The 22,128-nt window shown below is 40.1% G+C and overlaps 1 protein-coding gene across 1 annotated transcript in view; it reads left to right on the forward strand.

Moving 5' to 3' along the window:
- The window catches only part of AGBL1 (ATP/GTP binding protein like 1), an 813,331-nt gene that overhangs the window by 324,377 nt on the left and 466,826 nt on the right, over nucleotides 1–22,128 (forward strand). The window contains exon 18 of the mRNA XM_035024092.1: nucleotides 13,522–13,702. Within this exon, the coding sequence (XP_034879983.1) occupies nucleotides 13,522–13,702 (181 nt within the window). The remainder of the gene's footprint in view (nucleotides 1–13,521; nucleotides 13,703–22,128) is intronic.

Consider the following 22,128-nt stretch of genomic DNA (forward strand, 5'->3'; position numbering starts at 1 on the left):
TTTATTTATTTATTTATTTATTTATTTATTTATTTATTTATTTATTTGATGTAGTGTTCCATGATTCATTGTTTGCACATAACACCCAGTTCTCCGTTCAATACGTGCCCTCTTTAATACCCATCACCAGGCTAACCCTTCCCCCCACCTCCCTCCCCTCTAGAACCCTCAGTTTGTTTCTCAGAGTCCACAGTCTCTCATTGTTCGTCTCCCTCTCCGATTTTAGATCTGCTTTTTAACAAGATTTTTGGAGGATTTATGTGCACAATCCAGGTGGAGAAACACTGCCCTAGTTGAGAGAAGTTTCCAAAAGGCCAAAATTCTTTCACTCCCAATAAATAACTATTTCCCTTGGGAAAATTGGGAGTTCTTTGAACATAGGTACTTGGTCTTGAACCCCTTGGCATCCCCAGTGTTTGATAACATGTTTGGTACACAAAAGATACTCAATAAATGTTGTATAAAAGAATGGGTGCATCATCCTGCCTATTACTTGGTGGATGGAAACTTTCATAATGGTCACAGAAAGTGAAAGAATCAGATGGGTTAATCCCTATTGAAGGCTAATAATTTACAGTGATCTGTCTTCTTATGGCATCATTTTGGTACCTGAAACATAGCAGTGTGTGATTGTCACATGAAGAACCCAACTGGCCTCCATGTCTGGACTTCAAAAACATCATTCTGACTATGGTATAGAAAAGTATCTTCAATGGAGCAAAAGTACAAATTAGACCCTGGTACTGCCCTACTCAAAGTCTCCATGATTTTCCATCACAAGCACAGTCTTTTTCTGTAAGACATGCATTATCTGGCTCTCATCCACTTCACACACTCTGTGCCAGCCCTGATTAAGTGTATGTCTTGAACTGGCTGAGTTTCCTCCATCCAAGGAGGTCCATACCTAGCTGTCAACTCCTCAGAGAGCCCTCTCTTGATCATCCTTTCTAAGATGATGACTCTACCCCTCCTCTGGATTCTCTGTTGCTTCCCCTCTGCTTTGTTTCTTTATTTTTTCCATAGTACTTACATGGTGTTATTGTTTGCCTTCCCCACTAAAAGGCAAGCTGCTGATGGCTAGGACTTTGACTTACCCTGGTGTAGCATCAGTCCCCATTATAGTGCCTGGTGTATCTTAAGAGCTCAATAAATACTTGCTGAATGAATGAATGAATGAATGAATGAATGAATGAATTTTGGGAAAATAAAAAAAACCAGTGAATTAATATGTTGTGACACAGTTGGGCATGGAGGGGTTAATTACAGGAGCTAATTACAGTTAATTATACCCTTCTACTCAGCAAACATCTTCTGAAAACCCCCAATATATACAGCTTTAGGAAGAGAGAAACAAGGGGGCTCAGGAACTAGAGGGAATAGCTCTGGTAACAAGGCAGAGCCATGGGAGGGAAAGGACATGCTGGTTTGGGAAACAGCATGAAACAGAAGGAAGAATGTTTGGTTCAGGAGTGATGGAAACAAGACCAGACAGTCTGGCTGAGGCCAGATGGTGGGGGCTTTCAAGAAGGACTTTGTGAGGAGTGTACACTCCAGCACAGTTTATTATGCGGAAGGTGATGCAGTCAGATTTGGGATTTCTGTTTGTAGGTCACTGGGGCTTCTGTGTGGCTAGAGCAGTTGGTGAGGAGGAGGTTGCCTGTCTGTAGTGAAGAAGTGGGAGGGACGGATGATGGAGAGAGGTGGAATGGGAGAGGGTGGGGCCTTGGAGGTCCTGGGCATGAGTGGGGAACTCCTTGTACTTAAAACTTCCCGTCCCTGCTGTATGTCGTACTTAGGATTTGTGAAGAAGCTTAACAAAGTTCAGGAAATGCTTCACGGGCTACCAATGGCAAGATGGCGACCCTCCAATTTCTATAGCTCATCAGTGTGAAGAGCCTATGGTCCATGGCTTCCTCCCTACTGCCCCAAGACTCCTCAGGGGGCCGTGCTCTCTCCCTGCTCTGTCAGTGTATGTGCTGCACATCTCCTTGGTGAAAATGAAGAAATCTCCTCACAGAAAGAAGTCAGAGCTTCTCAGGCTCTGTGTCATTCTTTTGGGGGTATGGAGGTCACACTTCAGGCTTTGAGAGGAAGACAGGGCACAAAGTTGGGAGGGGCAAGATCTGAGGCCACTTCTTGCCACCGGAGGAAACTGCAGTCTGGTCAGTTTCTTATTCTGATGGTGTATGGGCCAGGAAGACTGTAGCTCAAGAGTTTGTAAAGGAGGGCACGTGAACAGGCAGAGCCCACTCCTCTGGGAAGGATCGTGCCCTGTGCTTAGGGGCAGCAAGAGAGATCCAGCCCAACTTGGCCATTCCAAAGCAGATTATTAGCAGGGATCACCTTCACTCTTGTGCTGCCATCTGACTTCTGACCACTTCACCACTTACTAGCACTTGCATCTGAATATTGGAAAAAGTGAAAAAAGAGATGAAGCTTCATGTAATTTTGCTTCTTGTTAGGAGCTCTATTAAAATAATATAGGAGACGAACTATGAGAGATGATGGACTCTGAGAAACAAACTGAGGGTTCTAGAGGGGAGGGGGGTGGGAGGATGGGTTAGCCTGGTGATGGGTATTGAGGAGGGCACGTCCTGCACGGAGCACTGGGTGTTATGCACAATGAATCATGGAACACTGCATCTAAAACTAATGATGTAATGTATGGGGATTAACATAACAATAAAAAAGAGAATATGTAAAAAAATAATAATAATACAGGAGAACATAATAGAACCAAAGGGGATTGAAACCATTGGCTAAAGCGTTTTATTTTTATCTACCATTTCAGTTGCCATTGATAATCATTGAATTTAGTGCTGCAAAGACCTAAGAAAGCCTTACTTTATAGGTCAGGAACTGAGATTTCAAAAGTGTTTAATTTTCCCAAATCCATTTAATCAGTACAAGGCAGAACCTGGTTGCCTGGTTCATAATTTGCATGATACTTGATTGCCCCTCAATGCATCATCAGATATTGTCTCAATAGGATTCATTTCAGCTTTCCTCTTAAGTACACACACAGAATAATACGTGGTCAAATGAAAAGAACATTGGATTTTGATTCAGAGCACCCCAGTTTTTTCATGCTTTCTCTCCTTCCTAGCCTTATAAACAAGAAGAGAATAATACCTGTCTTCTTACTTCCCAGATTTACTGTGAGGACTGAAGAAAGAGTGGAGGGGAAAGTACCTTCCCAGCTGCAGGGTTCTATAGCAATGCCATCTGCATGTTTCCATATAATCCCACACTTTAAAAAAAAAGCCCCAATGGTGTATTAATCTGTCAGAGGTCCAGCAGTTATGATAACATCAAATGGAATTAAAGGGTTCTTCTAGTTCATACTGTTGAAGAAATTCTAAGAAATTAGGAATGTATGAGGAATAAGTGATATAACCTTTGGAGATAAGGAAATGCTTCATTATTTGCAGAGGCTAGGATTGCCCACCTGCTAGTTTCAACATGATCAACTGCGATGTTTCCAAAAAAAAAAAAAAAAAGGAGTATAAGAAAGTTCAAGAACTTGAAAATTCCAATGAAAACCTTCTCCCTTCCTTTGGAAACCATGTAAAAGAGAGTGTGTATGTCAGAAAACAAAGGCATTCTTACATCTGCAAAATGAAGAGACAAACTTCTCAGTACTTGTAAGCAGCCAGCTTTCTGCAGGATCTTGGTGCAAGAAACATGAAAAGAAATGGAAGACAGAGTTCAGCATCAGGATTGTCACATTCCTATACTCAGCAAAAATACTTTTCAGAACTGAACATGAGATGGATTCGTTTTCAGACAAGTGAAGGAACCACAAAAAGGGAGAGTACTCAATTCTAGCCGACCCATACTTCTTAGAAGTAATACTAACAGATGATTTTCCAGGCAGAAGAAAACTGAAACCTAGATGCCAGAAGGAGTGAAGAGTAATTAAAAAGGGCAAATATATAATTTAATTGAAATTAACTCCATGTAAATGTTTTGTGAATTTTAGATTTATAATGGGAATTAAAATAGATTATATCATATTATGATAAATCAAAGGTGCATATTATAATCTCTAAGGTAACTAATTAAAGAATAAAAGACATATAAGTACCACACTAATAGTGAAGAAAAAAGGAACAATGTGAAAAAAAAATGCAATCAATCCAATTGAAGACAAGATAGGACAGAAAATAGGTAATACAATAGTTAAGGCAAATGGAGAACAAATAATAAAATGATAGTGTTAAACCCACATATATCATTAATTTCATCAAATGTAAATAGAATAAATACTCCAAATAAAATCAGATGTTAGAGTGAATAAAATACAATATCCAACTATATCATACTTCCAAGAAAGAAACACCTGCTGAAAAACTGTCAAAAGTTTGAAGGGAAAGGGATGAGAAAAGATACACATTGTAAATACTAACCAGAAGAAATGTAGCCTATATGAATACAGATAAATGAGAAACTAAGGCAAAATACTTTAACAGAAATAGAGAGATACCTTATAACAATAAAAAGTTCCAGTTAGGACTACGAAGCGACTCTAAATCTAGTTTCTGTTAATAGTATAGCTTTAAAATAATTGACAACATTCCAAGGAGAAATGGATAATCTGAAGTATCTTTGGAGACTTGTTACATACCTCTTTCAGGAACTCATAGAATAAGGAGACATAGTATCAAGCAAGAATAAAGAAAATATGAACAATATGACTAACAAACCTGATATAATTGGTGTATATGGAACATGACACTCAACATTCTTTTAAACACATAGATGATATTTATAAAATTTTATCATATACTGAGCTAATGATCTAAATATCATTTCAAGTTCTTTATAAAAGAACAAAATATGAAAGGCAAAGAAAGTGGAAGGAAGGATAAATAAAAATTATAGGCAGAAATTAATGAAAGAAAAAATGATTATAAAATAGTTTTTGGAAAAAAACTAAAATGATATGCCCTTTTTGAGAATGATTAAGAAAAAAAACCCCTCTGTACCAGAAATAAAAATAAGAGACCATCACGAGATTCTTATATATAATAAGAGGGATTTAAAAGCAATTTTATGCCAACAAATTTGAAAATACAGTTTTCAATGCAAAATTACAGAAAAGTATAATTACCAAATGGGCATAAGAAGGAAAAGAAAATCTAAACAGTTGGATTTTTATTACACAATTTGAATATGTTTTAAAATAGTTTGGAGGTTCCGGGTGGCTTAGTCAGTTGAGCATCCAACTCTTGATTTCGGCTCAGGTCATGAGCTCAGGGTCATGAGATCGAGCCCCGTGTCTGGCTCCAAGCTGAGCAGGGAGTCTGCTTCTCTCCCTCCTCCCCTTCCTTTCTGTCTCCCTCTCCTCCCAACTCAAGTGTGAGCTCTCTCTCTCTAAAATAAATAAATAAATCTTTAAAAATAAAATTGGATTTGTTATACAAATTGGGTTGTTACTAAAATCTTCTGAGAAAGAGAATTCTAGGCTTAGATGACTTCCCTAGGAAATTTTACCATAAATTTAAGGAAGAAATATTTACAATCTTCAAAAAATCTTACATAGAAAAGAAAAAGAGGCAATGCTTTCCAACTCATCATAACCTTGATAACTAAGCCTGACAAGGACATTATAAGAAAAAAAGTCCTTACAAGTCCATCTCTCTCATGGGACATAGATGCAAAAATTCTAAAGAAATAACTGAATCCAGAATTCATTAAAGGATAATATAATCAAATTGATTGTATTTCAGGAATGTCAGGTTGATAATACCACCCAGCTGAAAAAAAAATGCCATAAGGTTTGGAGAAGAAAAATGAAACTTGTTTTTGCAGAAGATAAGATTGAGTATGTAGAAAATGCTAAAGGATATTATGGGAGGAAAAATATGAATCTCAACCTTTATGTCATATCATAATCCAAAATTAACTTGAAACACCTTATGTTAATTGATCTGAATGTTAAATTTAGACTACCTCTTGCAGAAGAAAATTATTGTCACGTCGAGTTAGGCAAAGATTTCTTAGTGAAACACAAAATATCCAAATTACAAAAGAAAAAAGTGCATACACTTGGTTTTATCAAATAAGAAACTTTTGTGCTTCAAAATACATAGTCTAGAAAATAAGAAGGTAAGCCAAAGACTTGGAGAAGAATTGACTGAACATATATCTGCCAGAGGATTGCATTTAGAAGATATCAAGAACTCAATAATAAGACAAACAACGTGGGGCGCCTGGGTGGCTCAGTCGTTAAGCGCCTGCCTTCGGCTCAGGTCATGATTCCAGGGTCCTGGGATCGAGCCCCGCATTGGGCTCCCTGCTCGGCGGGAAGCCTGCTTCTCCCTCTCCCACTCTCCCTGCTTGTGTTCCTCTCTAGCTGTCTCTCTCTCTGTCAAATAAATAAATAAAATCTTAAAAAAAAAAAAAGACAAACAACATGATTTTAAAATGGGCAAAAGATTTGAACAGGCACTTGACTTAAGAAGGTATAGAAGTGGCCAAAAAACAACATAAAGTTCCCAACATCATTAGTCATCAGGGAAATGCAAATTGAGACAACAATTAGATACTACCTCCCCATTAGAATGGCTAAAATTAAAAAGCCTGACAATGTTAAGTGTTGATCAACATGTGGATCAATTGGAACTCTCAGTCTCAGACATTACTTGTGGGCATGCAGAATGGTATAGATACTCTTTGGGAAACAGTTTGGCAGCCCCTTGTAATAACCTACTATAATATTAACCTTACTGTAATATGCACAAGTTCTGTAGGTAGGCATTCACTTCAAAGAAAAACATGTACACAAAGTATAACAGCTTTATTCATAATAGCCTTAAACCGGAAAGAACTCAAATATTAAACCAGTGTTTGATTGATTGAATTGAGCTGATAAACCAATGGTGGCATATCCATTGCTTTGTGGCACACTGGAATATAAGTCTGTGGCCAAAAGGAACAGATTATTGACACATACATACAACAACATGGATGACTCTCAAAAGCATTATGCCAAGTGAAAGAAGCCAGACAGGAAGCTTATATGCTGTATGAATCAATTCTTATGAAATTCCAGAGAAGACAACGCTATTGAGATGAAAAGCAGATCACTGGTTACCGTAGGCTAGGGATGGGGGATAGGGAGATAGGGATGCCTGCAAAACAGAATAAGGAGGATTTTTGTGATGGTAATAATGCTCTATATTATGATCATAGTGGTTTTACAGCACTGAATACATTTGTCAAAATTCACTGAATTGTAAAATTAAAATTGGTGAAATTTATTGAATGTACATTATACTATAAATAAAGCTAATTAAAAAAAGAGATGGAACCCATGGTGCAGAAAATGTACATAGTATGCTACCTTTGGTGGGAAACCGTATATTCTATAATGTATACAAATTTTTCACCACACCTATTTTCAGATTTTCTCTTTCTTCAGAATCTTCTTTCATTGACAATTTTACCCATATTTGTTTCCTTGCCTCCTCCCTTACCCCTTTGGCGTTAAATCAATTTTTTAAAAAAGATTTTATTTATTTATTTGAGAGAGAGAGTACAAGTGAGCACGAGCAGGGGGAGGGGCAAAGTGAGAGGGAGAGAGAAAGAAGCAGACCTGACTTGGGGCTTGATCCCAGGACCCTGAGATCATGACCTGAGCCGAAGTCAGACACGTAACCCACCTAGCCACCCAGGCACCCCAATCAAGTTGTTTTTATGCACTCTCTTCCAGAGTGAAGGCCAAGGTAGTCTTCCTTGACTTCGGAAATCATTCCGCTCTTTTGGCCATTTCTCCCACCTCTTAAGCCCAGTATCTGAGTCTTCAGCTCCAGTGAGAACTGCTGTCTGATCACACCCCTGCATAAGGATTTTCCATGGGGCTTTTACAACTTGCAAGATTGTTTTCAGTCTCCTTAGCATTGGTTCCAAAGGTCTGCAGACACAGGTGCAAACCACTTTGTGGCTCACTCCCATTTGACCTTCCATATAGCTTAGTGCTTCAGCCACATCAAATCACTTTGCTCTTCTTCAGGCATTATGTGCTCTATGACCTTGTTATTTGGCAAATGCACCTACTTAGCCTTTTCCTATCACCTCCTTCCTTTCTTTTCTTCATCTGGCAAACTCTCACTCAATCTGGACAAACCTGATCCAATGTTATCTCTTCTGTGAAAATCCATTTCTTTCCTCTTTCTCCTCTGTGGTTTACTATTTGAAAATATTTTGCCTTTGGGAAAATTGACATATGATTATTATTTTCTGAAGAAGAGAACATTCTAGATAGGGATATAGCAGACATAAAAATTACTGAGATGACCTCCACCCACAGAGGTGTCCTATGTATAGATAGATAACTTTAAGTGAATGTGACGACTACATACAAAAGGGATCCACTATGATGCAGCTCTCTTGCCTGTGTTTTGTCACTCATCATAGTGTCACAGATATCTTCTAGTGTCAACAGAAAGATCTAGGTGCCATTTTAATGCTTGCGTAGTTTTCTGTTTATGAATCCTTTCCTTAACTAGTTTCTGCAGGTGCACATTTAAGTCACTTCCAGTTGATCACATCATTATAAATAATGTTGTAATGAGCATTCCACTATGCTTTGAAAATGTCTTGACAAATGTCCCTGATCACACTGGATCATAATTATCAGTGTGCCTGTCTTTCCCACCAGACTATTATTAGTTCCCTGAGGGCAAAAACCACTATTACCCTTGGAATCTCCAGAACCTTCCAGAGTGCCAGTAGGAGTTCAATATATATTGTTAGAAGAAAAAAGGAAAAACTGGATGGGTGTTTATATAGCTGGGTACACACGTGTATCATTACATATGTCTTCAGTTCTTACTCAGGTTTTCATTGGCCGTGAGCCTCATATAATCCCCTACTTATTTCTAACCTCTTTTTACAGATGTTATTACCACTGACATAAATTCAAGACTGAGTTTTAAGAATTAGCATATTGCCAAACCATGACTCCCCCATAGATTTTGGTGACCTCCAGAATAGATTTTATAAATTACAGAGGAAAAAAAATGCAGATACCTGATACTCTTTGCCCTACCCTAAGCAGAAATGAGTTTTTAAAACTGAAATTGTCAATAACAAGAAAAAAAAAACACATGGTATATGTGTCACATAGTATTTACAGCTGTTGTCTATTATGGGTTCTCTGGAGCACCATTTGCTGCTGCAGCTGAATGGTCTCACAAGTTTAACTCACCAATACAACTGTAAAATTGTCTTAAATCACAGAGGAAAAAGAAGAATCAACTAGAAATGGCTAACATGCTGCTTATGTCTTCATGAGAACCCACAGTTTTCCCTGTTTGCTTCATCAGGATGCTCAGAACAGCCTGTTAGGTCTTGTGGTGTATTACAATATAGCAGATTATCAACCTGATTCTTGGAAGGGAAGGAACACCTTGGACATCTCTTTGCAAGGGCTGCATTTGCTTAATGACTAATGCACTGAACTGTACTGGGTAACAGGCGGTGGGAGCCAACTGGCCCAGACAATGAGGGTGTTCAGTTGGTATTGGAAATTTACAAGAGCTTAAGCTATTTTTTATTTCTTCTTGCTAGGCTGGGAGTACTTACTATTGTTGTTCCATATGCCGTAAATGAACTTAGTTCAAAGACCACAAAGAGAGTGGTATGGAATTAGAGAACTGAAAATAGTCTGCTGATTGAGTACAAATTCATCGAGCCTCTTTCTCAACAAGCTTTTTATTGGAGTGCCAATATGACTTGCTTTGGAAAGAGTGAGATGTAATTGTGAGCAAATGATGGAGGGGCAAGTTGGCCTTCAGTTAGGTTCAGCTCTGCTCAGCTAGCTAACTGTATATCTCTTTTCCTCCTCAGTATGTTTATTTAGTAAGCTCCAGTTAGGAAATCATTAGTCTTACCTGCAGGATACCCAATCCAATACTTAATTTCATCAGAAACTTCCATAACTCATTCTGTAGAAAATGGTGGGGCTGGAATGTGAACTCTGGAAATACGGCTCCGAAAAGTTGTTCTTTACTCAACAGGCCATACTGTCTCTGATTTAGCAAATGCATGATCTACAATAATGTCAAAATGATTTTATGAAGCATAGGCTTTGGCATGTCTTTCTCCTGCTGAAAAACCATCATGGACTCTCTATTTCTTAGAGATAGAAAGAGAGAGTGTACCCACGAATTGGGGGAGGGGCCGAGGGAGACGGAGAGAATCTCAAGTAGACTCCATGCCAAGACCAGTTCTGGGCTCGATCTCACGACCCTGAGATCATGACCTGAACTGAAACCAAGAGTTGGATGCCTAACCAACTGAGCCACCCAGGTGCCCCTGGACTCTCTACTTAAAACAGTGGCTCTCAGCTGTTCCTTTCTGGGACATGCGTATCAAATAGTCTCATGAAGACTCTCTTTCACTCTCTCCTCCCAAATCCAGAAAGCACATGAGACTGCATTCCATTCAAAGTAACATTATTAGGGGCACATGGGTGACTCAGTCAGCTGAACATCTGAATTTGGCTAAGGTCATGATCTCAGGGTCCTGGGATCAAGCCCTACATCAGGCTCCCTGCTCAGCGGGGAGTCTGCTTATCCCTCTGTCCCTTCCCCAGCTTGTGCTTTCTCTCTCTCTCTCAAATAAATACATAACATCTTTAAAAAAAAATCCAAAACCAAAGTAACACCCAAAAAACCAAAGTAATATTATCAGGATGATTTCAAATCTGATCTTATATAATAAGTTAGACTAGAATTTAACCAGTTGTAACAGAACTGTGATTACATTTGCCTGGCCAGAGAGTGGTTTATTGGTCTCAGATATCCAGAAGCACTGAAGAAGCTCATGAAGGTGTAGGGTAGCTGCTTAAGGAATATATCAAGAACCCAGGTTCTTCCCATCTTTATGGTCACCATCTTTAGCATGTGACTTTGGTTCTCAAGTTGACTTCCTCACCTGAAAGTATTGTATCTGTGTTCAATGCAAGAGGAAGAAGAAGGGCAAGGAAAAGAGGCAAAGACTAAGACAAATTTGCCAGGTGAAACTGTCTTCTTCAATTAGTTTGCTAGAAAGATTTACCTCCTGCTACCATTTACATCTCATTGGCCACAGCTTGATCACATGGCCACTCTTCCCTACAAGAGGATCCATGCATCTGGCTGTTTGAATCTGGGCACATTCTTTCACCCCCAGAATTGGGTCTCATCATCAGAAAGAAAAGAAGAAAGGCTACTGGACAGAAAACCAGCAGTTTGTGCCATGTGTGTGTGCATAGTGTATGTATACATATATATTACATATACAATATCATAAGCAAACATTTACACTTTTATTGGTAACCAGTGATTCTTCAGTAGGCACCATCAATGACCATAGCATACCTGTGAGACACTGACTGGGTGGTTGAGAACTTCTGATCTGTAGAATAAAGTCCAAATCCCTAAACAAAATATGTCAGGAAGACCTTACTAGTTTGACACCAGCCTACTTTTCTAAATCCATGTGTCACCATCCTCAGTCCTTTGTTTCAGCCACTTGTGGTTTCCTTTATTCTTCAATGTTCCAATTTTTACTCCTTTTTGTTCTTTGCATGTGTCTTATTCTTTGCTTAGAAGACGCTTTCTCACTTCTCCCCCATAGGATGAGACTCATTCTGCAAGACTCAGCCCAAAAAGCATCACAGCTCTGGAAACATCCTTCCCTCTCTCAGTCATATCTGTCTTTGGTACTTTACATACACTTCCATTAGCTCACTTGCCAGTATTTGCTTGCGTTTGTCACTACTGGCAAAGGCTATGGCCTCTTACAGAACAAGGACTATAATCTATTCAACTTTCATATCCCATGGCTCCTGCAGTTTCTGGAATATGCTCAAGACACCTGCTTAGAGAAAAACAACCAAATATTATCTCCAATATATAAATGATCTATAAGGGGCTGATGTGATCTGCTCTCACCATAGTCAGTAAAAAGGTACCGATCTCTGCTCCTCAAACTGAGATCTCAGTGGTTGTCAACAGATAGTGTTTTTTTTTTTTTTTTGTCTAAATGAATGATAATATTCACTATTACCTGTTCTTTAGCTCTGTTATTGAAAGTTAATCAATTTTGTATTTCCTTTTTTTTAAGATTTTATTTATTTATTTAACACAGAGTTCAAGCAGGGGGAATAGCAGCGGGAGAGGGAGAAGCAGGCTCCCCGCTGAGCAGGGAGCCTGACTTGGGGCTTGATCCCAGGACCCTTAACCGCTTAACCGACTGAGACACCCAGGTGCCCCTCAATTTTGTATTTCTTTGCACAGAATCCGAGACACAGTTTGTTCCCTCAAAAAGGCTACTATTTAAGGGAAGAAAAGCTGTATTTAGCTGGCAGTGATTTGAATGAGATGGAAAGAAATGACTAGTTTAACTTTTAGGCTGCTTGGTGGCTGGGGTATTTATACTTGGCAAACGCTTAGTTCTTGTCATTCAGGTGGGTTTAGGAGCTTTAAGGAATTGGGTGAGGATACAAAAGGAAAAGAGAGTCAGAAAACACACACACACACAATCGGACAAGGGGTTAGAGCAGATGTGGTGAACTTCTGGTATGAGGCCACATCTTCAGCCCTCCTTTCCCAAGCGTATGGGGGTGGGGCAGACACCATTAATCAATCAAAACACACTTTTCACCTGAGCCAGGATGTGGTCTTAGAGTACATCTCAACATTACAATGGCCCAGATGTTTTCTCTCAACAAGGAAGGAAGACAAGCCCATCTTTCTCTCATCAATGCATTCTCCATAAGGTCTCTTCAGATCAATATGCTCCCTATGGTTGGGCAGAGAGTGTTTTCCTGATTCTTTTTGCACGATTGAGATTCTAGGTGCTTCACTCTTGTCAAGTCTTTCTCATTGTTGGAGTTCAGTGTCCTACAGACATAAAGTTCCCAGCACAAGTTCTGCCCTTGAATCCCATTTCTACTGGGGAATGAGAGGGGGCCATCCTACCCATAGACACCATCATTGAGATGGGAGAAACTAACATGTAGTGAATGGCAAGTAATATGCCAAGTGCCTTATTTACATCTTTCTGTTTTTATAACACCCACACAAGATCAGCATCATTGTCCCCATTTTACAGATGAGATACTAGCCTTGCATAAATTAAATTATTTACCTAAGATCTTACAACTGCTAAGTATGAAGATAAGATTCAATTTCAGATCTGTGACATACAGCATCATGCTATTGGATTCTGGAGAGTTAATTGTTCCTTTGGTGGTCTTGATATAATTGGCTTCTTGGCTTCTTTTCATACCACTAAGTACTTAGCTGTTGATAACAGCCTTGAGCTTTCACTTTATACTTTCTTGAGTCTTGCAGACTATAGAAGCAAATAGAAAAATGGATCAGTGTGGATCAGATATGTATGGGAAACAATCAACCTATTTTGGACTTTATGCCAGTCAGGTGTAATTCTGGCCCCTGGGAGGTTATCTTGCTGGAAATGGAAAGTGTATTTAGGTTTAATTTTCTCATGTTCCTGTCTTGGCAGGGCAGCGTCCATACCAGGTGATCACTGCCCGAGTGCACCCGGGAGAGAGTAATGCCAGCTGGGTGATGAAGGGGGCCCTGGAGTTCCTGGTCAGCAGTGACCCCGTGGCTAGACTCCTGAGGGAAAACTTCATTTTCAAGATCATCCCCATGCTCAATCCAGATGGTGTCATCAATGGCAAGTATGTCAGGCACCCAGACCAACTGGGTCCTCATTTGTGTCACCATGGTAACGCATTGTGTCGCTCAGTGGGTGTGGTTGGAGAGGCCTTGTTACTCTGGCAGGAGTAAATTCTCTTGGGCTTCTGTTAGTGGATACAAATAACAACGCATTCTCCATACACATTGAGGTTGTGTCAGGTTTTTGTTGTTGTTGTTGTTGTTGCTGTTGTTGTTTTATAGAAGGGCATAGACTCATAGGCAGTTAACTCCAGAGGGGTCCTTAGAAATAATCTGGTGTAACAGTCTTTTTTTTTTTTAAAGGAGAAAATTAGTGTCCATGCTAATCAAGGGATTTGCCCAGGGCACATGGTGGGTTAGTGGCAAAGTCAGAACTCAAATTCTGATTTCTCCACAGTTAAGACCAGTGCTTTTATTTCCTTACTGATATTTATGGCAGGGGGATCTTTATTCTGAGTTGTATTTTACTGGATTCTGGATACAGCCCCAAGAAGGGCGTCACCATATCCAAATGGGCTGGCGGGCAGGATTGAAAGGGGCTGTGGAATGGCCGGGGGGTCATGGTTGGTTGAAGGAGAGACAGAAGGGGCGGTGCTTCTCCTCACTGCGTTCCTGCCACCTTCAGAACACATGGTGGGAAGAAGGAAGTCCAGGGTCTGATGAGGTCTTTTGGAAGAAGTGGGCATTTTTAGATTTTGCCAGCTGAAGCGCAGAAACCAGAGCGGGTCCCCGAGGTGACATGGCTGGTGGATGGGGTGGCAGGATTAACGTTCACAAATTCTCAAACCCTGTGGAAACAGACTAAGGTTTCTTCCCATGGTCATCGAGGATTCTTCTCACTATGGGAATGGACACTGGTGTCCTATGGGAAAAACAGAACATAAGATAAGTTAAAAAAAATTGAAAGAAAAATAATTTCAGAGGCTATACATGGAAAAGAATTTAGAGTTTAAAATGTCACTATTAGAGAAGCAAAGCACAAGTTTAGAAAATGGAGAAAATAGGGCAATATCACAAGGTGAAATGAGATAAAATGAGAGTTATTTAAAAAATATAAAAAAGAAAACAAAAATTTCACAGAGATAAAATTTAAAATGGCTTCAACTAAATAAGAGACCATTTTAAGAAAGATAAAATAGTAATTAATTTCCTTAAGGAAAAAAATGAAATAACATGTTAAGCAGCTGAGAATAGACTAGCTTCAAAGGATAAGCACAGAAAAGAATACTGATCAGTTAAAAAATCATGATAAAATATAAAAAGAGGATCAGAGTACATTCCAAATGATAAAATATGTTAAACTATGCCAAAATGCAAGCAAGTCAAAGCTATAGACTTTAAAAATAAAATTTCAGTATAATATACCAAAAAAATAAAAAAGGCAAAGAAGTAAAGGATTCGTGTGTTCCTAACAAGTTTCCTGGTTTTGTAACTCCCAGACTCTCTTGTTTTTGGTGGAGGTTTTTGATGGGCAGAGGTAGGGTCCTTTGTCTTTGCCTGTGGCGACTGGTTGGTCTTCAAGCGCATGTGAGGAATAAGAGGCCAAGTCCCTCATTTAGGAGCATTAATTAGGCCTCTGGAAGCAATTAGCCTTCTTAGCTCTCAAGCTGGACAAGGCTCTAGAGCAGTGTTCCCTCCTGGTCCAGCAGAACTCAGCAGCCTCCTGCCATATGTTACACTGGCTCCAGAGAACAGGTCTAGGACATTAATGAGTGACTCCTCCCTGCTTGAGGCACCCAGGATTTCATTAGCAAGCTCTATCAGCCTAAATGGATGGAAAACAGCTATGCAAGCCATCTTGAGGAACATGATCCCATTTCAGCATGTTCTCGTCCAAGTTGGCTCTTTCCTGAAGTTTCTCTTTCCATTGAATTGTCAGGGGACTGGTAGAGGATGGAAAGCGTACTGGGTTTAGAGTCATAATTCTAGTGTGCAATCTGGCTCTTCCCCCGACCTACTCAGTTTCCTCTTCTGTTGGAAGAGTAAGGGAACATGCTCCCTATTGACCTGTCTGGGAAAATGTCTCCTAAGCCCAAGGCAATATTCAAGCTCAGGGATAAGTACTGTAGTTTCTTCCATTACAATTGCTCACACCTCCAAATCAGGGGCTTGGTCCAGGTCTTTGGTTGAAAGGTTAATGTGGTCTCAGTCACGGAGCATCCTCCTGGCCTGGACACAGTCATTTTCAGCTCACAGCTGGTTGTTTTGGACTCCCTAATGGCAGGCCAGCTTCTTCTCAGTGACACTACCATTCATCATCATTACCATTATTTATTATGACTAAAATTACCCTTTTTTTTATATTGCATCTTTCATCATGGAGCTCAAGGCACATCATAGATCACTTGGCTCACTGAAACAATTTTGGCTGAAAGGGACTTGGAAACCATTGTGTTATTGTACTGATAGGAAATCCACAGGCCACAGCACACCATTTTCAAAAGACTTGAGACTACAATGGAAGCACAGCATCTCACAGTAAAAGCCCTTAAAAGTCTCAGCTCATGAACCCTTCTTAGAACCCACCAGACATATGGTTCATGTAACTTCTACTTGAACTTTTTCTGTGATTGGCATTCCATTTCAGAGCATGACCATTCTGTTGTGCATAACTAGGTGGATTTGTGTTTTTCTGTGCTTTGATCTTTGCCCTGTGAACTTCAAACATTTTATGCAGTCCTACCTTGGGGTACCCTGTAGATAAAATTGAATACCCCTTTTACATGCCTCAACTTCCCCATGTGAAGTCCTCTCTGAGTTTAATGTAGTTCGCCTAAATGCTGCTCATGTGATACTGTTTCTGATGTTCTGATCTTCATTGATTTTCTTTGGATAAGGTAACTGAACTGCCCTGTGTGTGGTCTGAATAGCAAAGAAGCAATCTTTGCATAAAGATTGGAGAGCCCAAACCTAAGTGTGATACTTAACTTACTAGACTGTACTCTTCTTTCATAAATACTCATGGGCCCCCATGGATTTTGCAAGAATGTGTAAAAGTAGAATAGTTTCCTTTGGTGGTGATGGTAATGGAGCCTCTGAGGATGGCTGAGAGGTTTTGATAGCAGTGGTCAGAGAGACAAAGCCAGGATTTTCTAGCAAAAATTTAGTGGGTCTTGCCAAGCCAAAGATCTCTTAGCAACATGTTTCTGTAACAGGAAAACAAACTGTAAAGATGGTTTCCAAAAGAAACAATCTACCATCTTGCTGGCCTGGATGTTTATATAGAATTGGGCTGAGTTCTAAAGATTCCAGGAGGATCATTGACTCTTACCATTCTTTGCTACCTGGGATAAAAACCAGGGGGTCAAAAAATTTGGTCAGGGTGGAACTGACAATGGTGGCTTTTTCAGAGTGTGAAGTGGGAAGAGGGCAGGTGATTGGTGCAAAAGTTTGGCATGGCGTGTAAGTGAGGGGGTTGGAGAGATCTAGCATGGTTTCCAATTTTTGGACTTTTGTTGTTGGGTAGAATGTAGTGACAAAATAATTTTTATGAAGCCAACACACAGCCCAACATTTTATTCACAGGAGAATCAGACTGTATTGATTCTTAGTATATATACAACTCTACAAACTTGATTTTCTTCTTCCAAGGCCATTGTGAAACAGAAACAAGCAACAATAAAGAGCAGAGGGCATACTATGAGTAAACACACCAAGGTATTAAGAAGTAATAGCTGAATGCTCTAGGGGAAACAAATGAAACTATAAAAATCAGATAAAAAATCTTGACAATTTAAACTATCTGGGACCATTAAAAGTTAGTGCCAATATTCCTTTACTCCACTGTGGGTTGTAAAGACTTTATTTTACTACAATAAGAGAACTCACAGACTTTATCTAAAAAAAAAAAAAAAAATCATTCAGCACCTTTCATGGGCCAAGAAAGAACCTTTTTTTGTTTGTTTGCTTGTTTGTTCTTTTCTGTTTGTTTTTACATAGATTTTCTTATGTAATTGTAACTATGGCCCCAAAATGCAGGTCTTCTATCTAATATCTAGATATAAAATCTTGAGGACACAAGGGTGAAATCTTGGGTCAGTTTAAGAAGCTGGTGTTACAGAGGCAGGACCAGAACTTCTGTCTATGCTATACCACTTTTCTGTAAGGATTTAAGGGCATTAGGATAAAAAAAAAAAAATGTTCTAGCTAGGAGGGTTCATGTATATTATTTCATCCTGGTCCTTCAAATGTTAAGAAAACTGAAACCAGAGAGGTAAAAATGAGTTATCCCAGATTAGAAAGTTAGTTCGAGGCAGAAATGGCATGAGAAATTGTCTAGATAATTGAAATACACGCACATAAACACACCTGTGCCCAAGGTTATATGGCCGGGTTGTGATAGAGCTGGGTTTTGAACCCACTCTCTAGCTCCAAAGCCCATGTGCATTTTGGCCTACTACCAGCCCTTCCCACACCTGGATGGAGATGAAAGTAGAGCCTCAGCCCTGCTCATTGCAACCATCAGGTGGTCTCTGAAATTAGTCTTGTTGGCTTGGACCTTCATATCCAGCATGCCTGGGACAAACCAAGATACAGCCTTGCAGCTTTCTGTAATTTGGGCCCAGGATGAATGAATTGGTTCATCCTCAGTCTTCCTTCATGGGATCTGAATTTGCAGCTGGGCTTTGGCCTCGATACTGCCTTGTCCTGCCAGCCTTCTCCCTCGGAGAATACGTCCTTTCTTCTTGCTGCCTGCTTTTTGCTGTAGGCAACACCCAGCTAATTTTGAATATATATATATTTTTTGTCACAGAGCTTCCATTCCCCTGCCCAATCCATAGGATATTTTAATTCAGCTGAACTCTTCAGGGTCCCAAAGGGCTGATGATTATCCCTCTTTGGCTGACTTCAGCTTGGGCAGGGCCATATCCATTCCCTCCTGCTTTGATATGCTTAGGGCTTCCCTCTGATATAACCTCAACTCTAACTTTTTAATATATTTCAACTCTCTTCAATATAATTACATAGAGCAGTGGTTACTTCTCAGACTTTTGGATCTCACAGAGCAGTTACATTTGAAAAAAATGGGCCATAGGAAGTATGTCATTTTTTTTCAATTTGCGTAAGTAAGAATGGAAGATACTCTCTGAGGCCCCAGATAACAAATTGGTGAGAAATTCCACATCGGATGTTGCTTGGGTTACCTCCCCACCTGCATGTGATCATACAAGTAACCCGGAGGGTTTGTGCTCTGGGTCTTTAGATCATGGCAGATCAAGGCATCCTTGCTATTTGTACTATGATACATGGTGCTACTGTCCATGAACGTTCCCTGTCAGAGGAAGCAGTATAGTCATTGACTGGATGGGTTATTCCTATTGTCAAGCATCCTGAAAAGAAGCAGGTCCTGGAACAAGAAAAGCTGCCTGACAAATGGTCTTTTAAGGAGAAGAGGTAATTCCCCTGAGCTTGAAATTGGAGAAACTCTGGTCTAACCAGAGATCATAGAGGAAAGATGGCACGTACCATTTGGAGGAAGCCAGAAGAAGCAATCAATCCCTTAAGTGGCTACTTGAGAATGAGAACAGCTATACCAATAATCAGTTCCAAATTTTCTGTGAGTAGTTACCTTCCGTTACATCATTTATGCTTTAGTAAAGTGTTAATCAGCCTTTCCATCTTGTTTCAGCTGTGCTATTGAGATTTAAAGAAAGTATCTCTGCCCAAGACTGGGGAAGGGGATAAGTGGCCGTCATACTTAGAGAAGAAATTCCTAAGGGAACAGTGAAGAAGAAATACAATAGATAAGTCTTTAGAGTTATGCTCAGAAAAACTGGCACATCAAAAAAAAAATAGCATTATTGTTTTCTAATTATAAAAGTGATCCACAAAACAGCCAAGATGTTAGATGTTTCTAAAGATAAGATTTGGTTCACACAGGTGGCAGACGTCTGGAAGTTCAAAAAGGGATGCCAAAGAAACCAAGAGATTAATAACTGCAGAGGCAGGTCCCACCTATGAGGGTGAGGGAAGGAGGGGGAAGCAGTGGAGGGACTGGAACCTAGGAGCTGGGGTGGGGAGCTTTACGTAGAGATTGGTATTTGGAACGCTGAGAAAGGGGTCTGACCTGGCCCAGGGGACACAGCCGGGAGGGTGGAAGAGTGTGGAGTGACCTATGTCTGAATGCCAAGGGGACATATCTGCTGTCACCTGCAAGGGGGCAGTGACGCTGGTGTCCCGCGGCCTAGGGGGCAGGCCTTGACCCAGTTGCCTACTGCGGCTGTAGTCTCATTAACTGTCACTGGAGAGCAGGGAAGGTGTCCTTTGCTTTTTCCCCCTGCCTTCTTCTCTCCCTCAAGCACCTCCTGTTGGCAGAACCTACCAGGAGGCCGACCGGTAAGGGAGTCTGAGCATTATAATTTGCAGTTTTAGCTGCAGTGTGACAGAGCAGACAGCTCAGAGGTGGCTGGTGAGAAGCAAGCACCAAGCATCCATTAGCTGAGCTCTGGACATGCCCTAGCCTCAGACTGATTACTGTATACATGTGACTTCTTTTCAAAAAATAAAATGGTTTTGTGTATGGTTTCCAATGTCAAAAAAAAAAAAAAAAAAAAGTGCATCATTACTGTAGAAAATTCCAGTGTAGAGAAGAAGCTGAGGGAAGAAATTAAAAAACACCCAAATTCAGGGCTCCTGCATTGCATGACTCCAAGGGACGTTGTTCACATTATAATCTATGGTAATTACATAGCGCTTCTAGGATTTGGTAACATGGAGGCCCTTCGGGAATTAGGCTGCCCAGACATAAACACCATTGTCAAGTTGGAGAAGATTCATTAGCCATTTGATTGTAAGCTGACAACTCCAGGAATGTCAGCTATTTCTTTAAATATATTTCTATCTGTCTTAAGTAAGATCATATATTTTGTAGTATAGTTCATAAATGAACAACATCTTCCTATGGCAAAGAATACAAATAGTATTATTAGTTTTTAAAATAGCTATGTCATAGTATTGACATAATTAATTTAAACAATTCTCCAGTATAAACAGTAGGTAGGGGAATATTCTTCTTATTCTCTTGGTGAATTTCTCTATTTCCTTAAGATAAATTCTCAAAGAAGTCTGTTGAGTTGATGTTATGCATATTTTATATCTGAGACATATTATTGCCAGATTATTTAGAAAATGTGTAGATACAGATTTCTACCACCAATGAGTGAAAGTGCCTGGTCCCCATACCCTTGTAAATACTGCATTGTATCAATCTTTTTATCTTTTTGGTCAATCTGGTAAGATAAAAATATGATTTTAATTTTAATTTTTAAAGTTTTTTTTTAAGATTTTATTTATTTATTTGACAGAGAGATAGAACAAGTAGGCAGAGAGGCAAGCAGAGGGAGAGGGAGAAGCAGTCTCCCCGCTGAGCAAGGAGCCCAATGTGGGGCTCGATCCCAGGACCCTGGGATCACGACCTGAGCTGAAGGCAGCCGCTTAACCGACTGAGCCACCCAGGCGTCCCTTAATTTTAATTTTTAAACTTATGAAAAAATTTACTCCCATTTTGCAGGTGAAAAGAACACTGAGGCGAAAGATTGGATGACATATATAAGGTCAACTACATATCTGATGTTTCAGAGTCAGGGATTAAACTCAGGTTGGCCTGGTTGCAAAGCTCATGTTCTTCCCCCTTGGCTGTGAGCTCCACTCATGTCCAAGCTTCTAGGCAGTCATCTTGGCAACTCGCCTCTTGAATGTTTTTAGCATAGAGTCTGGGAGGTGGTAAGTGCCTCATAGATGTTTGTTCAATCTAACCTGGGGTGCACCTGACCTTGCTGAAGTGTTTTAAGGTGTGGACCTCTACATAGATCATTCTAGACCAGAGCAAGGGCTCTAAAAAGCTTTGAGCCACTTCTGTGAGAAATGAACCGTTGGATATATATTTAGTTAAATATTAGTACTTAAGTATTGGTGCACCACCCATAATGTTTTATTATAGGTTAGATCATGAGGGCAAATTTGTATCCTACCCATTTGAGGGGTGGTTCCTATTGAACTTGTGGGCACCATAATTACTTGGTCTTCTACTTTTCTTCTCTTTGTCTTAGTCATCATTCACTGTCTTGAACAAACAACTGAGGACACATTGGGGAACCTGGTTGATTGTCTAGGCACTCTCTAAAAGACTAGGGTTTAGTATGGGGCCTCTGGATCCTCCCAAGCTGGGAGGATTTATACCCTTAGGGGGAAGTGATTCATTCCTTTATGGACTCACTGTCCATATTTGGCTTCTAAAGCACTGATTTTCAGTGTGCCTGTGGGTGAGTTCTGTAGTGTTTCATGCAAGGGCAGTAGAGCAAGGATCCTCTGTCCAGGAGAGAAAGAGAGGCAGGGAAAAGCAGGGGGGACCAGTAAAGGACACTAGTTATCACATGGGCACCCTCCCAGTAGGTCTGTCTGTCTCTGTCTTCCTCAGCAAGGCACTGTG

Source organism: Mirounga leonina, unplaced genomic scaffold (assembly GCF_011800145.1).
Source record: "Mirounga leonina isolate KUSES-001 unplaced genomic scaffold, KU_Mleo_1.0 Mir_178, whole genome shotgun sequence".
NCBI classification, from domain to species: domain Eukaryota; kingdom Metazoa; phylum Chordata; class Mammalia; order Carnivora; family Phocidae; genus Mirounga; species Mirounga leonina.